This window comes from Puma concolor, chromosome D4 (assembly GCF_028749965.1).
Source record: "Puma concolor isolate L17-30 chromosome D4, mPumCon1.1.hap2, whole genome shotgun sequence".
Taxonomy (NCBI): domain Eukaryota; kingdom Metazoa; phylum Chordata; class Mammalia; order Carnivora; family Felidae; genus Puma; species Puma concolor.
Window position 1 is genome coordinate 88,131,754 of NC_141679.1, and position 22,593 is coordinate 88,154,346.

General features: G+C 52.7%; 3 protein-coding genes across 5 annotated transcripts in view; 2 read left to right on the forward strand and 1 right to left on the reverse strand.

The window, feature by feature from the left end:
* Positions 1 to 1,044: 1,044 nt before the first annotated feature.
* PHYHD1 (phytanoyl-CoA dioxygenase domain containing 1) lies at positions 1,045 to 12,419 on the forward strand. 3 transcript variants are annotated; one of them, XR_015243117.1, is made up of 11 exons: positions 1,045 to 1,192; positions 3,741 to 3,896; positions 6,724 to 6,799; positions 6,939 to 6,986; positions 8,020 to 8,075; positions 8,174 to 8,236; positions 8,927 to 8,948; positions 10,408 to 10,536; positions 10,636 to 10,752; positions 11,460 to 11,594; positions 11,759 to 11,886. XR_015243117.1 is itself a non-coding variant. In XM_086684234.1 (11 exons), exons 1-11 carry the CDS (start codon positions 1,160 to 1,162, stop codon positions 12,031 to 12,033), a joined length of 873 nt encoding a protein of 290 aa, XP_086540360.1. In that variant the 5' UTR covers positions 1,045 to 1,159; the 3' UTR covers positions 12,034 to 12,419. The 3 variants fall into 3 exon arrangements, 2 of the variants coding, with proteins under 2 accessions (XP_086540360.1, XP_086540361.1); XM_086684234.1 differs by lacking the exon at positions 11,460 to 11,594 and adding an exon at positions 11,988 to 12,419 and having other exon boundaries at positions 11,759 to 11,885; XM_086684235.1 differs by lacking the exons at positions 10,408 to 10,536; positions 11,460 to 11,594 and adding an exon at positions 11,988 to 12,419 and having other exon boundaries at positions 11,759 to 11,885.
* Positions 12,420 to 14,875: 2,456 nt separating this feature from the next.
* DOLK (dolichol kinase) lies at positions 14,876 to 17,011 on the reverse strand. Its single transcript, XM_086684227.1, has one exon. The coding sequence runs from the start codon at positions 16,645 to 16,647 to the stop codon at positions 15,031 to 15,033; it is 1,617 nt and encodes a 538-aa protein (XP_086540353.1). The 5' UTR covers positions 16,648 to 17,011; the 3' UTR covers positions 14,876 to 15,030.
* A 5-nt stretch (positions 17,012 to 17,016) lies between these two features.
* The window catches only part of NUP188 (nucleoporin 188), a 55,977-nt gene continuing 50,400 nt past the window's right edge, over positions 17,017 to 22,593 (forward strand). Inside the window, exon 1 of the mRNA XM_086684226.1 lies at positions 17,017 to 17,094. Within this exon, the coding sequence (XP_086540352.1) occupies positions 17,063 to 17,094 (32 nt within the window). The 5' untranslated portion in view covers positions 17,017 to 17,062. The remainder of the gene's footprint in view (positions 17,095 to 22,593) is intronic.

Here is a 22,593-nt window from a genome sequence, read left to right on the forward strand (position 1 = left end):
CTGAGAATGATTTATTTAGGGGCGCCTGGGCGGCTCAGTCGTTTATGCATCTGACTTTGGCTCAGGTCATGATCTCGCGGTCCGTGAGTTCGAGCCCCGCGTCGGGCTCTGTGCTGACAGCTCAGAGCCTGGAGCCTGTTTCAGATTCTGTGTCTCCCTCTCTCTGACCCTCCCCCGTTCATGCTTTGTCTCTCTCTGTCTCAAAAATAAATAAACGTTAAAAAAAAAAAAAATGTTTATTTAAGTGATCTCTGCACCCAGTGTGGGGCTTGAACTCACACCCCAGAGATCAAGAGTCCAGAGATGGAGAGTTGCAAGCTCTTTGAACTGAGCCAGCCAGGAGCCCCTAGCCCCTTCTGCTAAGATTCCCTTTTATCTGCTATCCTCCTCTGAGCCATAGGCTGACCCCTACCCCCTCCTTTAATCCTCCCAAGACTAGGAGAATTTCAGAGCATCAGAGCCAGGAGGGGCCCAGATAATTCTCTGAGGACCTTTTCCACCTTTGGAAAGTAAAGCCACTTGGCCCAATCTGACCAGTCTGACGTGCAGATCCCCCAGGCCCACCCTGCACCCCCACCCCACCCCATATTGATGCTGGTAGCCTGAGGACTTTCTAATCCTTACGTGAAGTCTAGAGAGGGGCTGACATTCATCAGAGGTCACAGTGAGTGGTGGTGGCTGGTCTGGGACTCAGGGGTCCTCCTGCCTACCCAGCTTCTTTCTTTGCCCTGACACTCCTGGAATACAATTTCTAGGCACCTGGTAAGCAGTCACAGTAGGGTGGTTTCTGGAAAGAACCTGGGAGGGAGCTGTTAAAAACCATGAGGGAGATTGAAAAGGGCTAATCCTGGATTAACTGGGAGGATGGACCCAGGGTATTGAGCTGGGTCAGAGGCAAGGGCCCCAACCAGGTACAGAAGTCATGGGGGGGGGGGGGTCCAGGCTGGCCTATGTGTGCTTGGGGGAGGAGAGCTGGGATTGGGTTTCCTTTAGGTAGGCAAGAGTTAAATCCTCCGAGGCCTCCCAGGGCTCCAGCTATCCCGCCCCCTTCTCCTTTCCTTGCCCCACCTTCACTGCCCCTCTAACCTCTGGACTCGTGTACTTTTTCTTCTCCAGCCTGGGGCACGGCGCAGCACCCAAAGGAACCTGCCTCATCCTCATGGCCTGCCTGAGTTCCTCGCAGCTCCAGAAGGTAGGGGCCTGCAGGGTGGGGGTCCGAGAGGGTCAAGTAAGTGTTGGGGGCGCCTCTGGAACTATAGTAGACCCTGGGAACTCAATGCTACCCTCTGCCATTTTTCAGAAGAGGAAACTGAAACCCAGAGTGGTCAGTTTCCAACCAGGACCTTTAACTTCTGCGCACACAGCCGGGGGCGTCAGGGCCGCAGGACAGGGGTGCGGTGGGAATGTGTATGTGTGACCGAAACCAGAATAAAGAATAAAGATCAGCACTTGTTGGGCGATGAGCACTGGGTGTTTTATGTAAGCAGTGAATCATGGGAACCTACCCCTGAAACCAAGAGCACACTGCACACAAGGTATGTTAGCTAACTTGACAATAAATTATATTAAAAAACAAAAATAAATTAAAAAAAAAAAAAAAAAAGGAATAAAGATCAGCCAGGCCAGGCCTAGGCCCTGAGAGCCAAGGAGGAAGGGCCCAAGAGCCAAGGAAGCCTGGGGCAGAATGGCAGAGTCAGGGCCCCACGTGGGGGGTGGGGTCATCCCCCTCCCCCCTCCACTGCATTTGCACAGTGTCAAACACAACAGGCTAACCCTTGAGAATAAGAGTGACCCAGGCTTAAAAATCGTGACCCTTGTTTGTTCCTGATTATGAGAAAGATGCCGGAAGATACCAAAAAGCTCAAAGAAGAAAATGAAAAACCACCTGTAATTTCCTATGCGGAGACTTAGTATTTTGGTATACAGCCCTAGAATCTTTAAAAGTCCATTATAATAGCTACTGCTCTGTTTTATAAAGGGGGCGCTACTGGATTTGACGGTCTGACGGCCAAAGAGGGGAAACCACTCACCCAAGATCTCACAAGGGCTAAAATACTAATTTGTCTTCACTTTTTTTTTTTTTTCCCGTCTCCCAGTCTATCAGGAACATATGCCCATGTCAGTAAATATTTTTCTGCCACATGATTTTTGTCAGCTGTGTTGTGTTCCAGACAGATAAAACATACTTTGTTGAATGACCCTCCCTGTGCTGAGCATTTAGGTTGTTTCTGATTTACTGCTCTCATTACACAAGCCTCAGTGCACACCCCCATACAAACATCTTTGCTCCCCTATCTGCTAAGCCCCCATCTTCCTATCTCAGGAAGTTCTAGACCAAGTGTATCTGCTGGGTCACAGGGACGCACAGTTTGCTGTGGATGACCCAGTTCCCAAGGAGGAAATGTTCAGCTTGATACTGATGGGGGGGTTAAGCGTCTGTCACGTAGAGCTGCCTAGAGACAAGAGGGCCCATGGGGAGTGGTCATAAATGTCCCCGTGTCCCACACGTGGAAGCCAGAACCAGAACCGGGCATCCTTGGGGGATGTGAGGGAGGGAATGGGGAAGTCAGTGACTGGGAATCAGACACTTCACAGTGGGCTCAAGGGGTGACTTCCAACATTAAAACTTTATAATGGTCTGCAAGCAAACATGGAGATGTTCTCTCTCGTATTAACCTTCTCAACAGCCACAGAACAAGAGGTCTGGAGGCAAATCTGAATAAGCTAGCTGTTTTAACTCCCCTCTGGCTGCCCACTGCATTCAGGACAAAGCCCACCTCCTTGCCTGCCCTGGCCTCCACCTCCCTCCTGTGTCCCTTCTGTCCCCACCCTCACTTTGCTCCATCAGGGGCTTCACACATCCTGCTCCCTCGGTCTGGAATGTTCATCCTTGTTTCTCCAACTCCCATTACCTGCTGGTGCCCTTTAAATGCCACCTTCTCAGAGCTGCTGCCCTGCTCTGTCCCCCCCCTCCCCAATTTTGGTTTCCATGAGACACTTTCTGCCTTTAGCTCTTGAATCTGCCCTCTCCCTCCTTGCACACAGCCGTTTGTGACAGCACATCCCCCTGCATGCTGGTTTTTCTGACATCAGCCTCCTTCGGTAGACTGTAAGCTCCAGGACAGCAGGCACTGTGGCTGGCTTGCTCGTTACTGTACCTCCAGCTTTTAAAACCGTGTCTCGTACGTGGTAGATAGATGCTCAGTAATTTTCAGTTGAATGAATGAATGAGGTTGGTCCAAGCCCACTGGTGGAGGAAGGATAGGGACACCTCCCCTTCCTCCTTCCTTCATTCAAGCAACCAATACTGGTTGCTCCTCCCTGGATTTCAGACCCCATGGCTCCAGGGTGGGGTCGGGGGATGGGGAAACAGAGCCACGAACAGGGCACAGGGTCCTGCCTTCAGACAGCTTTGGGTTTGAGGGAGGGGGCCAAGCCAGTCCTCGTAAAGAGCGTTTGGGGGCACGTGGGTGGCTCAGTCAGCTAAGCGTCTGACTTCAGCTCAGGTCACGATCTCACCCTTTGCGGGTTCGAGCCCCGCATCGGGCTCTGTGCTGACAGCTCGGAGCCTGGAGCCTGCTTCGGATTCTGTGTCGTCCTTTTCTCTACCCCTTGCCCCACTCACACTCTTTCTCTCAAAAATAAACATTCAAAAAAAAAAAAAACAGAAAGAAAGAAAGAAATGAAAAGAAAGAGCGTTTGAGGGCAGGGAGAAGCTTGAATTTCCTTCCTGCCTTCAGTTTCAGGAGGATGGCTTCCTGGTGCTGGAAGGATTTTTGTCAGCGGATGAATGTGTAGCCATGCAACAGAGGATTGGCGAGCTAGTGGCCAACATGGATGTCCCTCTCCACTGCCGCACGATATTTTCCACCCAGGACGAGCAGCTGAAGGTCCTGGTAGGTGTCTGGGGCATCGGATCTGTGAGCACAGGATCTGGTCTTTGATGTGGGGCTCAGTCCTCAGCCAGCAGCAGTGTGGAAGGGAGGGCCCCAAGGCCCATGGGCTTGTTCTGATAACAAATCAGGCCCTGAGCCCTCCCCGTGCCAGGCTAAGTGCCTTCCGTACGTATTTCCTTCGCTTCTCACTCTGGGTTTATAAGGTTGGTATTATTACCCCCATTTGACGGGTGGGGAAAATGAGGGTTGGCTCACTTGCCCCAAACCATGTTGTTAGTAATTCATGAGTGAGGATTTGAACACAGATCTGCCTGATACCACGTCCTTGCTGTTCCCTGCTCTGCTGTACTTCCCCAGTAGTTCTCCTGCCACAAGGGCCTCCTTTGGGGCCAGCAACCCAGAATGAGCCAAGCGATTCTGATGGACCTATCTTGTGTAAGCCTTATCCCCCCAGTGAGACTAGAAACTCAGCTTCTTCACCCGCCACCCCTTGTGACTAATTAGGACTCAATGCAGTTTGAGATGGGTAAGTTGAGACTCAGGGGTTCTCCCGCACAGTTTGCTTAACCCTTCGGGAGCCTGCCTGTGGTGTGGCCTTCAAGCCAAAGCTGTGGTCTGGGCCCATTAACGGGGCTCGTTCACGCTGAGGAGCTCCTGCCATCCTGTGGACATATGGGGAATTACAATGGCCGGGAGGCTTGCCACCCAGGGAGTGGGGCTGGGGCACTTGAGAAGGGCAAAGGGTTACAGAATGATAATTTCCTCCAAATAGTAGGTTTCATTCGGCCACGCCCCAGCCATGTAGATGGGGACAGCAGAGATGGAGGTCCAGCGTCCAGAGACCGGTCACTCAAAAGACTCCAAGGAGTGAGGGGGCCGATCTTGTGCTCTCCAAGCTGCCTTCTGAGAATGTTCTAGAGACCAGTGAAGGGTTGGGGGGGATGGGAGAATAAAGTGTATGTATCTTGGTTTATAATGCTTGCAAAGAGCTCAGCACAGTTCCTGGGACTTGGTAAACCCTCAGTATTCATCGCTGATCTTGTCAAAGACTTTGAAATGGGCATTAAAAGGAAAAAGATCAATGAACGTCCCGTCCAGTTTTCCAACTCTGTGAGTTGTACAGAACTGATAATAATGGGGGCACCTGGCTGGCTCAGTTGGTAGCATGTGAGTTCAAGTCCCACGTTGGATGTAGAGATGACTTTAAAAAAGTAAAATAAATGAAATATTTTAAAAAAGCTGGCAATAACGTCCACAGAAATGGGTATGAACTGGGTCCAGAAAAATGGAATCATTGCCCTGCCAATCGATCCGTTTCACATCCATTTGCAAATTCATTTCAGTGTTTGTTATTGCCTATCTGTATGTGCTTCTTAGAATTCTTTGAACATCTTACTGGTTCCCTTGTGAATTAACAAGTTAAGCAGAACCTTTGCCATGTTTAGCTTCATTACCTTTATTTTTTTCAGCTTATTCATTTATTTATTTAGAGAGAGTGTGGGGGAGGGCCAGAGAGAATGGGAGAGAGAGAATCCCAAGCTAATCCCAAGCTAATAGCACAGAGCCTGACGAAGGACTCGAACCCACAAACCGTGAGATTATGACCTGAGCCAAAGTCAGATGCTTAACCGAGTCACCTAGGTGTCCCCATTATCTTTAATATTATTATTATTATCAGTTATGCTTCCCTGACTTGTTTCCCTCACCCCTGATCCTGATACGGAACACTTAAGAATGTTGGGGGAAAAAAACCCATATAGTGTTCGGTGGGAAGGGCTTGAAAGGGTCAGGCAAGTCACAGCAGAGCCCCACAGGCACGCGTGAGAGCAGATGTACGCAAGTGAGGGGAGCAGGGGCAGGTGGGGGAGGGCTGTGCCACGTGGAGAACCCAGGTAGGGTGGTGGGCGCCCTCAACTCCACTTGTGCCGCTACCTAGGAAGGTAGGGAGATCTATATGATGGTAGCCAAGGGTAGCTAAAACCATAAGGAAAAAAAAAACATCACGCATCTTCCTGAAGCACCATTTTCTTCTGATGCTAAGAAATCTTAAAACATATTAACATTAACAAGGAGAGGCTGTTAAGAAAACAGAAAAAGATGAGCGATAGTTTATACTCATCGAGCAGTTAGCCACGCCCTTGCTGAGTGTTTTCCCTCGAGCAGCAGCAGTAGTAACGATAATAATAAAAGCAGATACTCATGTGGCACTTTCCATATTCCAAGGACTGTTCTAGTGCTTTATGTATGCCAATTCATAATCTCTACACCCTATGGGATACTTTTAATAACATCTATATTTTATGAGGAAACTAAGCCCAGAGAGGTTCAGTAATGTGTTAGGGGGTCACACAGCACCTCAGTGGCAGAGCTGGGATTTGAACCCAAGTATTCTAGCTCTAGGGTCTGGGCTCTCAACTACTGTAAGATTCAGCCTGTAGAGGCTGAAGTCTCCCACAATCCAGGGGAGGTCAGTTCTATTATTTCCCTTTACAGAAGAGGAAACTGAGGCACTGAAAGGTCAAAATAGGTGATCCAAGGCTACCTGGGACCCAAGGCTATTTGATTACAGTGTCTATGTTCGGAATCATAGCATATCGAGCGTAGGAATCATGTGACTTAATTAAGAGGTTTCTGAGAAATTTTATGTCTGTGGATTCTGACAGTGCTTCGGGGCACCCGGGGTTCCTGTTCACTGTCTGTGCCTCAGTGGGCGAGTGTGAGAAGCACCAGCGGGGTCCGCAGCCCTGTGGGGTTAGGAAGCATGAGTGTCCCCTTCTCTCTGACCCCGTGATGCTCTCTCAGTCCCTCTGATGTCCCCTCTCCACAGGACAACAGAGACTATTTCTGGGACAGTGGCGACAAGATCCGATTCTTCTTTGAGAAAGGCGTTTTTGATGAGAAAGGTTCGGAGCTGGGGTCCCAGAGGTGTGAGAAGGGCGGCACTGGGGTATCTCCCCCCAGGGCTGGGTGGGCGCTGAGGCCAGCTGCCCAGGGGAGGGTGGACTCCAGCTTTTTTGTCTTTACCTGTTCCTCGTGCTACAGGCGATTTCCTGGTCCCTCCCGAGAAATCCATCAACAAGATTGGCCATGGTAAGCAGGCACGCCGGGAAAAGGAAACGGGGAAACTGAGGCCTGAAGCATGTAGGGGCCTAACCCAAAGCTCACAGGAAGTTAGTGGCCCAGCAAATGGCATTTGTGGCTGCAGCTCCCCTCTGGACCTGCTCTTCTGGCCTTATGATGCTAATCACACGACATTGCCACCACAGCACTGGGAGGAGGGGCCCCCAGAGCCGCACATGCAGACCCTTCAACTCTCTGCTGCCCGGCCTGGGGATGATCCAGGCCCCGGCCATGGGGGGACTCCTGGATCCCACCACTTCCTGGAGCCTCCTCGAGGAGCACCTAACATGTTGACATGGCCCCTATTCTGAGACCCAAAAATCAAGCTATGAGGCCTTCTTTTTTTTTTTTTTTTTTTCGGGATCGTACATTATGATTTATTTTGCAGACCACTTATTTTTAAGCTTGGAGTTATATCATGGGAGCTTTGTAAAAAAAAAATTGTGGCAAAATACATGTAATATAAAATTTACCATCATAACCATCTTCGTGTATACAATTCAGTGGCATTAAGTGTGCTCAGCTCTCACTCTTTGTAACAACAACAATAATAGCAGAGAGTGAGACGTCCAGGTATTCTGTGCCAGGCCCTGGCCTGGCGTTGCAAATGCATTCACTCATCCAGACTCGTGGTAGCCTGGGAGGCAGGGCTGGTCTTTTGGATCTGCGGCACAGAGGAGAAACTGAGGCTTATAGGAGATAAATGGTCACTCGAAGTAGCTTAGGGTAAGTAGCAGCACCGAGATTGCTACCAAGTTCCAGGCCCCTTTGAGTCAGGTCTGGAGTGAGGTTCCCAGATGGCTGGAAGGTCAAGAATAAGGTCTTGGGTGGAGTGAGGTGCAGGCATCGTGGGCCCATCCCTTGGTTATAAACAAGCAGAAAGCTTAATGTGTGCAAACGGGTGAGAAGTCCAAGTGAGGCCTGCGTCTGGGGGCCTGGGACCAGGCACAGAGGGACGTGTGGGGGCTGGGGACTGGCTGGTCAGCCCACCTCTGTCCTACAGCTCTGCATGCCCATGACCCTGTCTTCAGGAGTGTCACACACTCTCCCAAAGTGCAGGTGAGCAGAGGTGAGGGTGAGGGTGAGGGGGGTGGGCAGGTGGGTGGCCCAGATGTGAGTGAGAGTAGGCTGGAAGTCTGACCTCTGCCCCCTTCCAGGCCTTAGCCAAAAGTCTGGGCCTCCAGATGCCCGTGGTGGTGCAGAGCATGTACATCTTCAAGGTGAGCTCCCTGTCCTCCCCAGACCTCAGTTTACCCTCTGTAATGTACGCAGAGTACTCACATCAAGCCCCTCCTTACGAAGGGCCAAAAAGCTGCTTCCCTGAAGAATTAGTAAGTTTTGAGGAGAACGTGCAAAATCCGTCTCCTCTGGGTGACGGCACTTTGTCGTCACTTGCCTGGCACTTTGTGCCACTTGCCTGGCACTTTGTCGGTGCTCAGTTAAAATCTGGTGGCAAGAGGCAAGGAGACCCCCAGGATTCTCTTCTCCCTTCTCTTGCCATTGAAATGCTCTGCTCCCAACTTCAAGGCCCAGCTCAATGCCACCTCCTCCAAGAAGTCTTCCAGTGTTCCCCTGGGAAGAGAGGGACCCATCGCTGACCCTGGCTGGGCTGAGAGGCTTAACCTCAGGCCTGGGACCCAGCCCCTCTTGCTGTCCTTCCCTTCGGCTTTGTTCTTGGTAGGCATGTGTGTGTTCAGACTCAGAGCACCATGCCAGGCAGCGTGGTTTTTCTCTTTGCCGCCCTCCTGGGCCTGGCACATGGTGGGTACTCCATAGCTGGGTGCTGGTGTGAAATCCTTGGAGGTAAACACCTGTGGCCGGGTCAGAGCATCCCCCAAAACTCAGAGTGGCCCCTGCTCCCCACCCCCACCCCCGCCCCCGGCTTCACTGGCCCTTCTTTTCTCTTGTAGCAACCTCATCTTGGTGGCGAAGGTAAGCGGAGAACAGGCTGTGGGGCCCAGCAAAGGCCACCACGGGAGATCTGGGACATTAGTGGTTGGGAGGGATGGTGCTTGGGGAGATGTCCATGGGCAAGAGCCTGGGGCAGGAAGGAGAAGCTACCTTCGGTTCCTTTGTGGAATAGTTGGTTGGGAGGGTGTCCTGGGGCCCTTGGCACAGTGGTTCTAGAGCCTGGGTTCTTGAGCAATCCCTACCTGGTTAAAAATACAGATCCCAGGGCCCCAGGCCCTAAGACCGTTAGGCAGCACGGCTGCAAAGACCTGTGAGCCTGTATTTTTTCTTTTATTTATTTATTTTGAGAGAGAGAGAGAGAGAGAGAGAGAGTGTGTGTGTGTGCGTGGGGGAGGGGTGGAGGGAGACTCCCAAGCAGGCTGTGCGTGGGCAGCATGGAACCTGACTCGGGGCTCTAACTCATGAACCGTGAGATCATGATCTGAGCTGAAGTTGGGTGCTTGACTGAGTGAGCCACCCAGGCGCCCCTCCTGGAGGACTGATTTAACAGAGAAATTGCCCATCTAATTTCAAAGCCCTCTGGATGCATAGATACCCTTTGTGGCCTCCCTTGTGGGCGATTATCTACTTCTGCTTGAATACCTCCAGTGACAGGGGGCTCATCCCCTCACAGCCAGCCCTTTCCTTCCTCACGTGAGCCCAAGTCAGCCTCCTTGTGACCACCGGCTCCTCCCCACCGTTCAGCCCGAGGGGCGAGCAGGCCCTCCCTGAGTTCAGCACCCGTACTTCCTTCAGTGGCCCTTCCCTCAAATGCTTTGGAGTGCCTGCCATTAGGACACCTTGCTCTGGACACTGGATTGTCCAAGTCCCTCTTCAAGTTTGGTGCTCAGCAAACACACAGTTCCCCAGGAAGGAAGGAAGGAAGGAAGGAAGGAAGGGAGACTAGCACCCACAGACTGAAGTCCTTTGTTCAGCAGCCCTCCATCCTGGCTGGGGCCCAGCATCATCCAGAGGGGGTTAAAATGTGGCTGGGGGCCAGTCACCCCACCTCTTCTCCTTTCGCGCCCAACTCCCCAGTCTTACACCAGCGGCTCATCTGGTGGCTGGAGATGCTTGTGCTGGTTAAGGACAGTGACCTTAGTTGCCTGGCTGGGATTAAACAATCACAGCCACTTTGTAGCCATTAGAGCGTCCGGCCCCGTACTAAGCACTTTTCACACGTTTTCTCGTGGGATCCTCCAGCGACTCTGTGAGGTAGGTTATTATCGAGGCCGCTTCAAGGTTTAGAGATTGAAGTTTTGAGAGCCGAAGTCTCGTGCCCTCAGTCTCTATGCCAGGAAGCGCTGGGATTCCAACCGACCACGGGAAGGCTCGGGCTGCAGGGCTCTGAGAGCACCAGGGAGCGGGGAACAAGGCCAAGGTGAGGTGGGCCAGGTTCCTCACACCTGGGGCGGGGGGGGGGCGGGGGGTGCTGCTGCAGTCACCCCTCACCAGGACGCCACCTTCCTGTACACGGAGCCCCTGGGCCGGCTGCTGGGCATATGGATAGCACTGGAGGATGCCACGCTGGAGAATGGCTGCCTCTGGTTCATCCCGGGCTCCCACACCAGTAAGGACACCGGTCTCGCCCTGCCCACTCGTATCCCACCCCCGATGGCAGAGAGACTCGGAGAAAAAGAGAGGCTAAAGGCTCCCCCTTGACCTGCAGGTGGGGTGTCGAGAAGGCTGATCCGGGCCCCTGCTGGCTCGATGCCTGTCACCAGCTTCCTTGGGTCTGAGCCTGCCCGGGATAACAGCCTCTTTGTGCCCACACCAGTGCGGAGAGGTAGGTGGGATGCCGGCGGCAGGGTGGCAGGCTCTGGGGCCACGCCTGTGGGTCTGTGCTTGCTCTGAGGGCTGTGAAGCCACAGAATGGGAGGCCGGGCTGGACAGGTACTGGGAAGTCTCAAAGTTGCCTGATTAACAGCAAGGCCTCCCAGGGTGCCGGGCTGGCTCAGTTGGAAAAGCGTGCTACTCTTTATTTATTTATTTATTTTTTAACGTTTATTCATTTTTGAGAGACAGAGAGAGACAGAGCGCGAGCAGGGGAGGGGCAGAGAGAGAGGGAGACACAGAATCGGAAGCAGGTTCCAGGCTCCGAGCTGTCAGCACAGAGCCCGATGCGGGGCTCGAACTCACGGACCGCGAGATCATGCCCTGAGCTGAAGTCGGGACGCCTAACCGACTGAGCCACCCAGGTGCCCCAAGAGCATGCTACTCTTGATCTTGGGGTCATGAGTTCGAGCCCCATGTGGGTGCAGAGATGACCTAACGAAAGAAAACTTCAAAACGGAACGAACCAAAACAGCATGGCCTCCCAGATCAGGCTAGCATCCAGACCCTGCAACTTCCGGGCTGTCTCTTGGGGCAAATGACTGAACCTCTCTGAGCCTCAGTTTCCCCAAATGTAAAGCGGGGAAGTCCGTGAGATGGGTGACGTATAGATGATGTGGGACACAGTAGATGCTGACCAGATGCCGCTGCTCCTGTTAGAATAGGGAAAGGAGACGTCCAGCCCGGCATCTGCTCGCAAGGTCCCAGCTGACGGGCACAGTACAGATGCTTCTGCCTGGTCCTGCAAACACCACAGAAGGGGACACCCTTGCCAAGGCTTGCCGAGGGCACCAGGTCACAGCAGAAGGGACTTGATCCCAGGGGAGCCTCCGACCCTGGGGCAGGCTGCAGGGCCCCGAGTTTTCAGGAACGGGAATGGGGATGAACGGGCCACAGAATCACTAGAGGGAGGAGCGCCCTTTGTCCCCTCTCCTGACCTGCTGCTGCATTCCCGCCAGGGGCCCTCATCCTAATCCACGGAGAGGTGGTGCACAAGAGCGAGCAGAACCTCTCGGACCGCTCACGCCATGCCTACACTTTCCACCTCATGGAGGCCTTGGGCACCGTCTGGAGCCCGGAGAACTGGTAGGTGGCAGGGTGTGCGTGTGCCCTGGACAGGCTCCTCAAGAGGTCCTGGAGGCCGGGAGCAGTGACTCTGGCACCTCAAGGTTCTCTCTGTCTCCGCAGGCTCCAGCCAACAGCTGAGCTACCCTTTCCCCCGCTGTATGCCTAAACATCCTCTCGGGGCCGGGCCCGGTCTGTCTGGGCGAAGCTGCGGCTGGGCAAGCACCAGCACCTCGCCCCCCTGCCCAGCTGCGAAGGGGAAGTCGAGTCTCTCCTCCAGTGCTTTCTCCCTGCCAGGGTCTGTGCCCCTTGGCCCTGCAGACAGACAGGCGAGAGGTGGCAGGCGGGCAGCAGGAGCCTGCACCGCATGGCTTTCCGGAGACCTCTGTCTCCTCTTCCTCTCCCCTGCCCCAACCCAACCTCCCCCTGGAGGCAGCCTGTTACTACGAAAGGGTTCTGGCTGCTTCTCTGCCAGCTTCCCACTGTTCTCTCCTCTCAGAGGGAATTCTGATTATTACGGTGCAGGACATTCAATAAAAGCGACTTCTGAATACAGCTTCTCGATCCTTCTTTCCCAAACAGCCTCGCTTTCCAGATGAGAGCCCTGCTGAAAATCATCCCAGGTACCCCAGCCCCGCCCGGTGAGAGGTCTGCATGATTTCAACAACCGTAACATTTAGTGGGCGTTCATGTGCCAGGAGCTGCACGCGCTTTATCTGTGTCCCCACGGCTCCCAGTTAGGTGCTCTTCCCGTCGGCACTTAGAGACGAAGAAGCTGACACCAGGGGTGGGAAGTTTAACTGACCTGCGGTCGTGCCGCTGTCCGGTGGTTCAGCGAGGTCAGCCTGATCCAGAGCCTGTGCTTCTGACCTCTGTGCTCCCCAAGACTCCTTGCTGGGGGAGGGGAGAAGACCAGGGCTAGGACTACAGCCCCAGGTTCTGGTCCTGGCTCTGTGACCAACTTGTTTTCCGGTCTCAGGCCAGGCCCTTCTCTCTGGGCCCCATGTGCCACTTGTGCAGTCAACGGGGCCAGGTTAGGCCTCCACGGTCCCTCTCGCTGGGAACGCTTGGCGGGCACGTAGACTTTCCGCAGGAGCAACTGTCAAACCCAGACCCGGCCCTGCCGGGGTCTGGGCCAGAGGCTGCAAACTGGGGCCACCGGCTGATTCTACACTGCAGATGTGTTTCTGTCTGGGCCTCAGTGTTGTGGGGTTTTTTTTTGTTGTTTTTTTTTTAAACAACTTTTTTAAAATTGGGAGGTTTCACCTAACAGCGCACGTTTCTAAGCTTCCTTGAACAAGGTCAGTAACGTTGGGCCTATGGTGGAGCATGGAGATGCCCAGGCACAGCCGCCTCCTTGGAGGTGCCTGTGGTCCTCACTTCCCACGTCCTCCACTGCGTTACCTGCCTGGCCTTGGCAGCCGTATGAATTTGTGACCTTACTTTTCAGCCCCCGGCTCTGAATTCATGGGCAAACCGAGGCCCGGGGAGGGGGGACAGAGCCCTTCCCCAAGGCCACCCAGGGAGTCAGTGAGGCAAAGCTCTTCCCTGGCGTTTTGCTGCCTCTTTTAGCAAGCAAAAGGGAGCCCGAGAGAACGGAAGGGTTTGTGAAGTCTCCTTTGAGCCCCAAAGGAATGTCCTAACACTTTCCTCTGAGGGACAGGGCTTGGCAGGGATCCCCAGCCCTCAGCACAAGCTTGCTACAGCTGTGCTTCTTGGTGGGCCAAAGTTCGCATGTCTTCCAGCCAGGCCCCTCCCTGTTGGGCTGGGTGAGAAGGGAGAACCTTGTCCAGCCTTGAGCAACTCGCTATGCTATCTTCCCACTGATGGGAACTGTTCACCCACGCGGCAAATGTCCACTGGGTTCCCCCTACAATGCCAGGCTCTGGTGGCACGCGGGGATGTGGTGGGGAGCCTGGACTCTGCCCTCACAGACAGTAAGCATCCGGTGTGGGCCCCACAGCAGAGCCCCAAGTAGAACTCTCGGTAAACCCTGCCAGTCCCCGGTCTCTCGTTTCTTACCAAGAGAAGAAACACAGGTTTGGACATGACTGGAGTGTGGGAGGGTCTCAGGAGGGCCCCTCTGATACGGACCATGGGCCGTCCAACCAGTCCTTCGTCAGCAACGCTCAGCCAGGCAGCAGAGGCTGTGAGGCAAGGGTGGAGCAGGCTGAAACAGGAAGTCAGCCCCGGCCGGATACTCTTCCTCCAGCCCTTCCAGGCCTGCTACAAGACGATCTCACCTCTCGCCTTCAGCGCTTCCTAGGAAAGCACATGTGCTTGGCTACTTCCTCTTGGCTTCTCCTCCAAATGTAGGCAGGGGAATAAGGTCACTCTGGTCTCCAAGTACAGCCCATAAAACCTCTTGGCTTGCCTGCCGTTTTGCTGGGACGAGGACTGGCCTTGGGTAATAATGACACTTTCCCTTACTATTTGTTCATTATGGACGGGCTGTGGGCTGGATCCTTCACACATCTCACCTCACAGCACCCCGTGAGGTGCAGGCTCTTCCTGTTGCCATCTTGCAGACAGGAGCACTGAGGCCCAGAGTGGGTAAAATAGTGTAGCCAAGGACTCTGACCAGATTAGTTTGACTCCAGAACCTGAAGTGGTAACCTTTACACTCTACCGCATCCAGGATCACAAGGTGAGGTAGAGCGGGCGGGGGGGGGGGGGGGGGGGGGGCGGCTAGAATACACACAAGTTCTTTGTGTTGTTGTGCTATCCTTTAAACCTTGTTTTCTGGGGCACCTGGGTGGCTCAGTCGGTTAAGCGTCCCACTTTGACTCAGGTCATGATCTCACTGTTGGTGGGTTCGAGCCCCGTGTCGAGCTCTGTGCTGACAGCTCGGAGCCTGGAACCTGCTTCAGATGGTGTCTCCCTCTCTCTCTCTGCCCCTCCCCTGCTTGTGCTGTCTCTTTCTCTCTCAAAAATAAATAAACATTTAAAAAAAAAAAAGAGTCATTTTCTTAAAAAAAAAGACTTTCTTTTTAAATATCAGCAAAACTAAAACCAGAAGCGCTTTGACTTTTATTTTGAATCTGAATGAACTGAAAAATCCAATGTGCTTCTCACCCCTTGGCTCTTCATGCCCAAGTGGCTGGCTGCTGTGGGGACCCCTCATCCTCCCCATGTCCCTGTTTCCTCCATCACTGCTGCACAGCAGCTAGGCCATCAGCAGTATCAGCAAGTAGAGAGGCAACAGGAGATTGTCTATCTGCGTCGTGTATGCTTCTAGGAGGGACACGATGCTGATAGAGCCCAAAATCCAAGCATAGCTGTAGTTTAGGTCCACTCCACTGTCAAAGATTAAGATCAGAGCTACAGAAATGATCTGCGCAAATATAGAGGTCACGGTCCCCTCAAAAGTCTTTTTGGTTCCAGGCCAGTGGATTTCCCCCATGGTGCTGCCGAAGATAGAGGCCACAGTGTCGCCCACACCCACAGCCAAGACCCCTGCGTAGGGAACCAGGGCCCTTGCTCCCCCCAAGGTACCCTTCTGTGTGCAGGGTCTGGGGACCAGCCAAATGGGAAGAGACATGCCCAGGAGCAGGTAGATATGTGTCAGGATGAGTGGTCCACTGTCTCGTTCATCCAGGAAAAGGGACAGGAGGCTCCTCAGGGTGTGGCCCAGGGGCTTGATGCGGAAATAGCGCACGTACTCCAGGAAGATGAAGACTGCCAGACAGATAGTGGCAGCTACGTAGAGCAGTGTCCGGTCAAAGAGGATACCTGGGATGTAGGTGGCCACCACGATGAAGTGGAAATACTTCCGGGCAATGGTGGGGGCCTGGTGCTTCTTGGACTCAGAGGACGACCGCTTGGCATTCTGGTAAAGTACCACCAGGCAGGCTAAGGTGGCCAGCAGAGACCAGTAGACTAGGAGGTAGATGCGGGTCTCTGTTTGGAAGAGGAATTGAAGAAGCCAGAGCAGGGGGTTCTTGCGGATGAGCCGGTGCAGCCAGGGCAGGACCACACCAAGGCCCAGCACACAGGTCATGAGGTGGAAGAAGACGGAGGAAGCCCAGGTACCTGAGTCCATGAAGACAAAGAGAGTGCTGAAGAAGATGCCCATAAGCACCATGCCTACCACCACCACCAGCAGGAAGAAATCCACTGGGTCACCCTGGCTTTCCACCACAGTCAGAGAGCGTTTGATGAGCTGGTTGAGCATGAAGCTGATGCCACCCAATACCAGCAGTGCCTCCCCAGGGGTAAAGCAGCGGGGCAGCAGGTACAGAAGGATCATGTTGAGGTACACGAAGATCAGCAGGACCTCCAAGACCTCTATCACCTCGCCCACACTCAGTGAGTGCTTCATGATGTAAATGATGACACCTCCAGCCAAGCCCGAGATGACACAAGTGTTGGTGGGCACTGGGCGGGTGATGCCCAGTGCCAATACTGAAGAGAAGAGGGCCACTGCCATGCCAGTGGCTGCCACCACAATTCCAAAGCGCTCAAAGTACGTGTTCCCCACAGACTGGCATCGCTCCTTCATGACCAGTCCGAGTAAAGGCATAACCATCGATGCCGGCAGCAGGCCGCTGTTTGCAGACATTCGGAACTGGAAGACAGCGCTTCCCTGCTGTAACAGCCGATCCCACTTGTACTGGACGTAGAAGGCCTGCACCGCGAGGGCCACGGCACACCACGAGTATCGGTCCCACACCGCTGCGTGGATGCTGAGCACCACTGCGAACACTACTGCTGCCTCTGCCAGCACCGACCCGCTCAGCGGAGCGCCGGTCCCCGAGGCCGGGGGAGCGTACTCTCGGGTCATGTCTCTAGACCTGGGGCCCCGGGGAAACCGGAGTGACTAGCGACGTCTTGGCTTCTGGGTCCTTCAAGCCCTGCCAGGCCGACAGCGACAGCTTCACACAGCCAGCACCTTCTCTCTCCGTTCTCCAGAGGCGAGGAGGGAAGCTCCACTGGGGGCAGGCCACTCTCTGAGGCTTGATAATTGGCGCCCAGGCACCCTCCAGTGCCTCCCACTTAGGGCATAGACGCTGCCACTTGGCCGCTTTCCCTACAGCCTCGGGGGCCCCCGCCGCAGGTTCCTCACCTCTCTGGGCGTCGCCATCTTGACCCCGCCCGCCGTCACGTGACGAAGAGCACCGCCCACAGCCCGGCCGGAGGCGAACGGTCACGTGGGCAAGGCGTCTGGGGGCGGGGCTGGGGCGCGCGCGCGCGCGAAGATGGCGGCGGCCGCCGGCGGGCCGTGTGTGAGGTGCGGAGCGGGCCGAGTCGGCGGGGGTGGCTGTGAGGCGCGGGGTCTGAGTCGAGCGGCAGCCGGGCGGGACTTGCGGGCGAGCTGTGGCCGCGGTAGCGGGGCGAAGCCCGGCTAGGTGGACGGGCGCCGAGACCGGGAGGCGGTTACGTCCAGACGGTCCTCGCGCGCGGGGATCTGAGGCGACTTCTCCGAGACGGGGCCGGTACCTCACCCCCTTTCCTCAGCGCCGGCCTCGCGTCTCCTCACCCAGTCGCTTTCCTTTCCTCCTCTCTCCCCACGGGCGCGTTCCTCGGCTCCCCGCCCCTCCCCCCCCCCGCCCCGCGCTTCCTCGTCTGGCGTGACGCTCCCTCGAGGCGCGACGGGACGCTTCGCGGTCGCCCGGGGGAGTCCCCACCCACCCCCGTGCCCGCCGCAGCCTCCCCCCGTGCCCGCCGCGGCCTCGGGTGCCCCGCTCCGGCGACGTTCCCGGGTTTCCTCCATGTGCTCGTTGGGAGGTCTGTTCCGGGGGTCGCCGAGCCACCTCCCTGCGGTCTCTGCCCCTCTTTCTCCGCGCAGCCTTTCATCCATCCATCCATTCATTTTCTGGTGCCTTGACTCCGCCAGCCGACGGGCCCAAACCCTTGAAGAGGTCCCGGGCACCGTCCTGGACTTTGGGGACGCGAAGATGAAATGTTAGGAAGGAGGAGACCGTTCTTACTTTGGAAGAGCGCTTGCTTAGTGGCGCCAGACCCGGGCCCAGCGCTTCCGAAGCGTCATCTCCTTGGATTCGAGGCCGGGAGGCAGCTTCTCCCTTACAGACGACTCGCGGATCCGAGGACTTTCGCCGAGGGCTAAAGGGAGGATTCACACCGAAGGCAGCCCCACTCCGAAGCCTGAACCAGATCGCCACACCTCCAGCTTCCACGTTCCCGCTCGAAGCGTCTTCCGGCCGGCCCTGCCACCCCCCGGCCTAAAATTCAGCATCCCTGTCACTTACTGTGCCCGCACGCTGTCCCCACTTTTTTTGGGGGGGGGGCGGGGTCTTCTGTACTGCTGTATCCTCGACACCCAGACGAGCATGTACTCGACACTCAGTAAATACTACAAACGTTGCCCATCTTCTTCTCGGATATCACTTCCTTTCCCCTCTCAGCTCTTAGTGAAGAGTTTCTTCTTCTTCGGAGCTTTCTTTTTTTGTACATATATGTTTTTATTACAGTTACTGTATCTTCATTATCGTACGTATATTTATTATTATGCATGTAGGTGTAATTATTAGTAGCTTATTCATTTTGAGAGAGAGGGTGCAAATGAGTGAGGGGCAGAGAGAGAGAAGCTGGGCTCACCCGAAGCGGGGCTCGAGCTCTCGAACTGTGTGAGATCACCACCTGCGCCGAAGTCCGATGCTTCACCAGCCGAGCCGCCCAGGAGCCCCTTTGGAGCTCTTCCGGGACTCCTTCTGAACTTTGTGAGGATGAGTTTGCCTTTTCCTCCTTAGCTCTTTGCTCTGGCAGCATTGGGGTCGCGGCGCCTGCCTTTCCTTTTCTTTATTTCACAGTCGTCGTGGAGGTTGGGTAGAGTTTAGCTCCTGCCAGGTAAGGCCCCCTCCTCAGTGAACGCGAACAAGGCAAGGAAAGGGTTTGGTCTGCCTGAGAGGTGCTTCGGTCGTCCTGGGGAACCTACCAGACTCAGACCTGAAGATGGAAGGAATGACGCTCGGGTTTCTAAGCAGTGCTTCGCCCAGGGCGTGTGTTAAAGTAATCTTTCCCTCTTCTGCTGGAAAGCACGTTACAACAGTTGGAATTCTACTGAGCAGCAGCCTTCTGCTTGAAATGCCTGGAGGTCTGGACTAAGAGAAAAGTTAAATTCTCTTCCCGGTGCCTGCTGATTTGTAAGTGACCTCAGTCTGTTTTACCCTTTAGGCCTGTTTCTCCAAGTGTGAGTCCTTTTCAGAGCAGTATTGAGGTGGCTCTGAAGCCTGTAGGAGAATCTTTGTGTATGTTGATAGGAGCTGGCCCTAGCCAGAAATAGAGTAATACGCCCCCATCACTGAATGTTTTGGGAAGGTCACTCAGGGTTTGGCAGACAGTCAGTTTGAATATTGGCATTTTAAGGTATCTCTTGTGTTCATCGGTTAGTGTGTTCGTAAAAGTCTGAGCGGTGTGCGTGTGCTAAGAAAACACAGCAACTGTGGTTCGAAAAGCTTGTCCTGGGAAGCTTACAGCTCCGTTCACATGATAGGTGTCTACCTCATCTGTGGAGTCCGGGCATCCAGGGACAGTGGCCACTTTTATTTATTATCGCTGTGGAATATTGTTCTCAATATAGTTCTCAAAAGAACTATGTCAGAGTAGGTTGGTTGTGTCTCAGTTTTCTACCGAAAGGACTCAGTCGTAGAGGCTCTTCTTCCTAACCTCCTACTAGCTTTCACCCAGAGGTTTCCAACCACATGGATCTCTCTAGGGAAGATAATTTCCAGTTTCCATGGACTCCAGCTCTTTGAGGAATGGAGTTCTGTGTTGTCTGCGAGAACATTGGGCCGAAAGTCAATGAACTTTTTTATTTTTATTTATTTTTTTATTTTAGAGATGGAGAGAGTGCGAGCAGGGGAGAAGGGCAGAGGGAGAAGTAGAGAATCTTAAGCAGGCCCTACACTTAGCATGGAGCCTGACATGGGGCTTGATCCCACAACCCTGGGATCGTGACCTGAGCCAAAATAAAGAGTCTGATGCTCGACTGACTGAGCCACCCAGGCGCCCCTCAGTACATTTTTAAAATTTTAACTTTGAGGCAAGGTATTTAGTTTCTGTGCTTTGGTTTCTCCTCCAAGTACTTAGCTCAGACTTATTTATTGTGAAAATAGGTGAGAGACACTACAGTACATATTTTGTTTCTTTTTATTATTCTCAAGTTAGTTAACATACAGTGTAGTCTTGGCTTCAGGAATTTTTTTTTTTTTTTAACATTTATTTATTTTTGAGAGAGAGAGAGATAGAGCATGCACGGGGGAGGGACAGAGAGAGAGGGAGACACAGAATCCAAAGCAGGCTCCAGGCTCTGAGCTGTCAGCATAGAGCCCGATGCGGGGCTTGAACTCACGAACTGTGAGATCGTGACCTGAGCTGAAGTGGGACGCTTAACTGACTCAGCCACCCAGATGCCCCAGGAATATTTTGTTTCTTGAAAACATATATAGAAGATGTCTCCCTGAGGCTTTGGATTAGACGTCACGGTTCTGGCCATGGCTGTTGTGTCTTGAGAATTACCTGTTAAACCTTAAGGTTCCAATTTGAGGTGAAGTCTTGCATTGATTCCTGAATAAATTCCTAGTGATCTCTCTCTTCCCTGACTGTTTTCTGTCTTACTTCTGTGGTTATATTCCTTTGTAATGTCTAATTGTTAGGATCATGCTTTTTGTTACTTTCTACTTTCTCGCTGATTGTATAATGTGTGCTTAACGTCCTTTGTCATTCCCAACGCTAAACTTAAAAAATTTTTTTTTTTCAACGTTTTTATTTATTTTTGGGACAGAGAGAGACAGAGCATGAATGGGGGAGGGGCAGAGAGAGAGGGAGACACAGAATCGGAAACAGGCTCCAGGCTCTGAGCCATCAGCCCAGAGCCCGACGCGGGGCTTGAACTCACGGACCGCGAGATCGTGACCTGGCTGAAGTCGGACGCTTAACCGACTGCGCCACCCAGGCGCCCCCCAACGCTAAACTTAATAAGGATCATGAGGGTCTTAGGTTCATTTGTATCTTCATTATTCGTAGGCTGGAAAATGTGTACAAATCAAGGAACCAGAGACACTGGTTTCCACAAGGATTTCCTTCCTGATAAACTACCATTTTCTCCTTTATTCTCCTTTCTCTTGGCATGTCTACATATAATTTTGGTTTTCTGATTTTTCTGTTCCACTTAGACTGTAGGCATTGCAGGTCGAGAAGGGACTCGTCATTCTTTCTTTGATACTAATTCATGAGCATGTTGTGGGTTTTTTTTTTTTCACCTAAGAATTTATTATTTTATTTTATTTTTTAAAATACTTTATTTATTTTTGAGAGAGAGCGAGCCCGCGTGTACAAGCAGGGGGAAGGGCAGAGAGAGAGGAGGACAGGATCAGAAGCCAGCTCCATGCTGACAGCAGGGGGTCCAGTGTTGGGCTTGAACTCATGAACCTGAGCCAAAGTCTGACACTCAGCTGACTGAGCCACCCAGGCGCCCCTATTTATTATTATTATTTTTTTTCCTATTTATTATTTTAAATAGGCTCCAAGCCTGCCCATCCTGCCCATCGTGGTGCTTGAACTCATGACCCTGAGACTAAGATTTACATGCTCTACCATCTGAGCCAGCCAGGCACCCCATCAGCATGGTGGTTTTTTTTCCCCCCAGCATGTATTTTTTGAGCCTCTCCTCTGTACCAGCGACCGTGTTAAGGGTATGTGTTGCCATTGTAGAAAAGAAAGCGTCTCCTCAGCCTTTGCTTGTTGTAGGATGAATCTTGAGTGCAACTTGAAGCAGTGAATGTAATGTAATGATTAAACTCTGGAATTATGCAAACCTGGGTTCAAGCCGTAGCTCCAAGCCCTGGATCTATTATATGTTAGCTTTGTGACACTAGACAAATTATTTAAGTATTCTTAGGCCTTAATTTCCTGAAGAAATAATGGGGATAATAACAGTATCAGCTTCATAAGTGAGTTGTCAGTAAGTTGTCAATAAGACAGGGTGTTAAATGCTTAATACAGTGTCTGTATACTATAAATGCTTAGTGTTGGCTATTCTTTTTATCAAAAACTCATATCAGTAGACATTATTATTTTTGACATATTATTTTTTAAATGTTTTTATTTTTGAGAGAGAGTGTGAGCAGGGGAGGGACAGAGAGAGGGAGACAGAGGATCCAAAGTGGGCTGTATGCTGACAGCAGCTAGCCCAATGCAGGGCTTAACTCACCAACCGTGAGATCATGACCTGAGCCGAAGTCCGATGCTCAACAGACTGAGTCACCCAGGCACCCCTATTTTTGACGTAACAAAAGGAACGTGATGTGGTTTTGCCAATTAAAAAAATTTTTTTTTGCCAATAAAATTTTAATTTCTAAAGGAACACTTTTTTTTTTTGAGTAGCAAGTATAAAAGTTACTGCTTTAGTCTAGGACAGTGCTCTCTAATCTTGTTTAGTTAACAGACTCTTCCTCTCCCCCCTTCTCTCTGCCAAAAAAAGGCTAATACTATATATCAAACATAAAAGGCAGATAGGGTCTGTACTGACCGGTCTTTTACCTGCTCCTCTGAAATAAATTGATACCCTAGAGCAGTGGTGATTTAGGAATTCATTTGTGTGGTCATTTTAAAATGTAGATTTCCCATGCCTGTCCTTTGAGAAACAGTAGCTCTAAGTTGTGACCAGGATTCTGTGGTACTGCTGTGTTGTTCCCAGGTGATTTTGTTGTATGTGATCTGAGTATCAAGTATGAGTTGAGAAATACTCTTACGGGACATTTTATTTTAA

Excerpts from the sequence above, each read along its gene's own strand:
- PHYHD1 (XM_086684234.1), top strand. The coding sequence starts at position 1,160 with ATGGCCTGCCTGAGTTCCTCGCAGCTCCAGAAG. Across the intron at positions 8,237-8,926 it reads AGAGCATGTACATCTTCAAG|CAACCTCATCTTGGTGGCGA; the intron begins GTGAGCTCCCTG and ends TTTCTCTTGTAG. Across the intron at positions 10,537-10,635 it reads CATCCCGGGCTCCCACACCA|GTGGGGTGTCGAGAAGGCTG; the intron begins GTAAGGACACCG and ends CTTGACCTGCAG.
- DOLK (XM_086684227.1), bottom strand. The coding sequence starts at position 16,647 with ATGACCCGAGAGTACGCTCCCCCGGCCTCGGGGACCGGCGCTCCGCTG.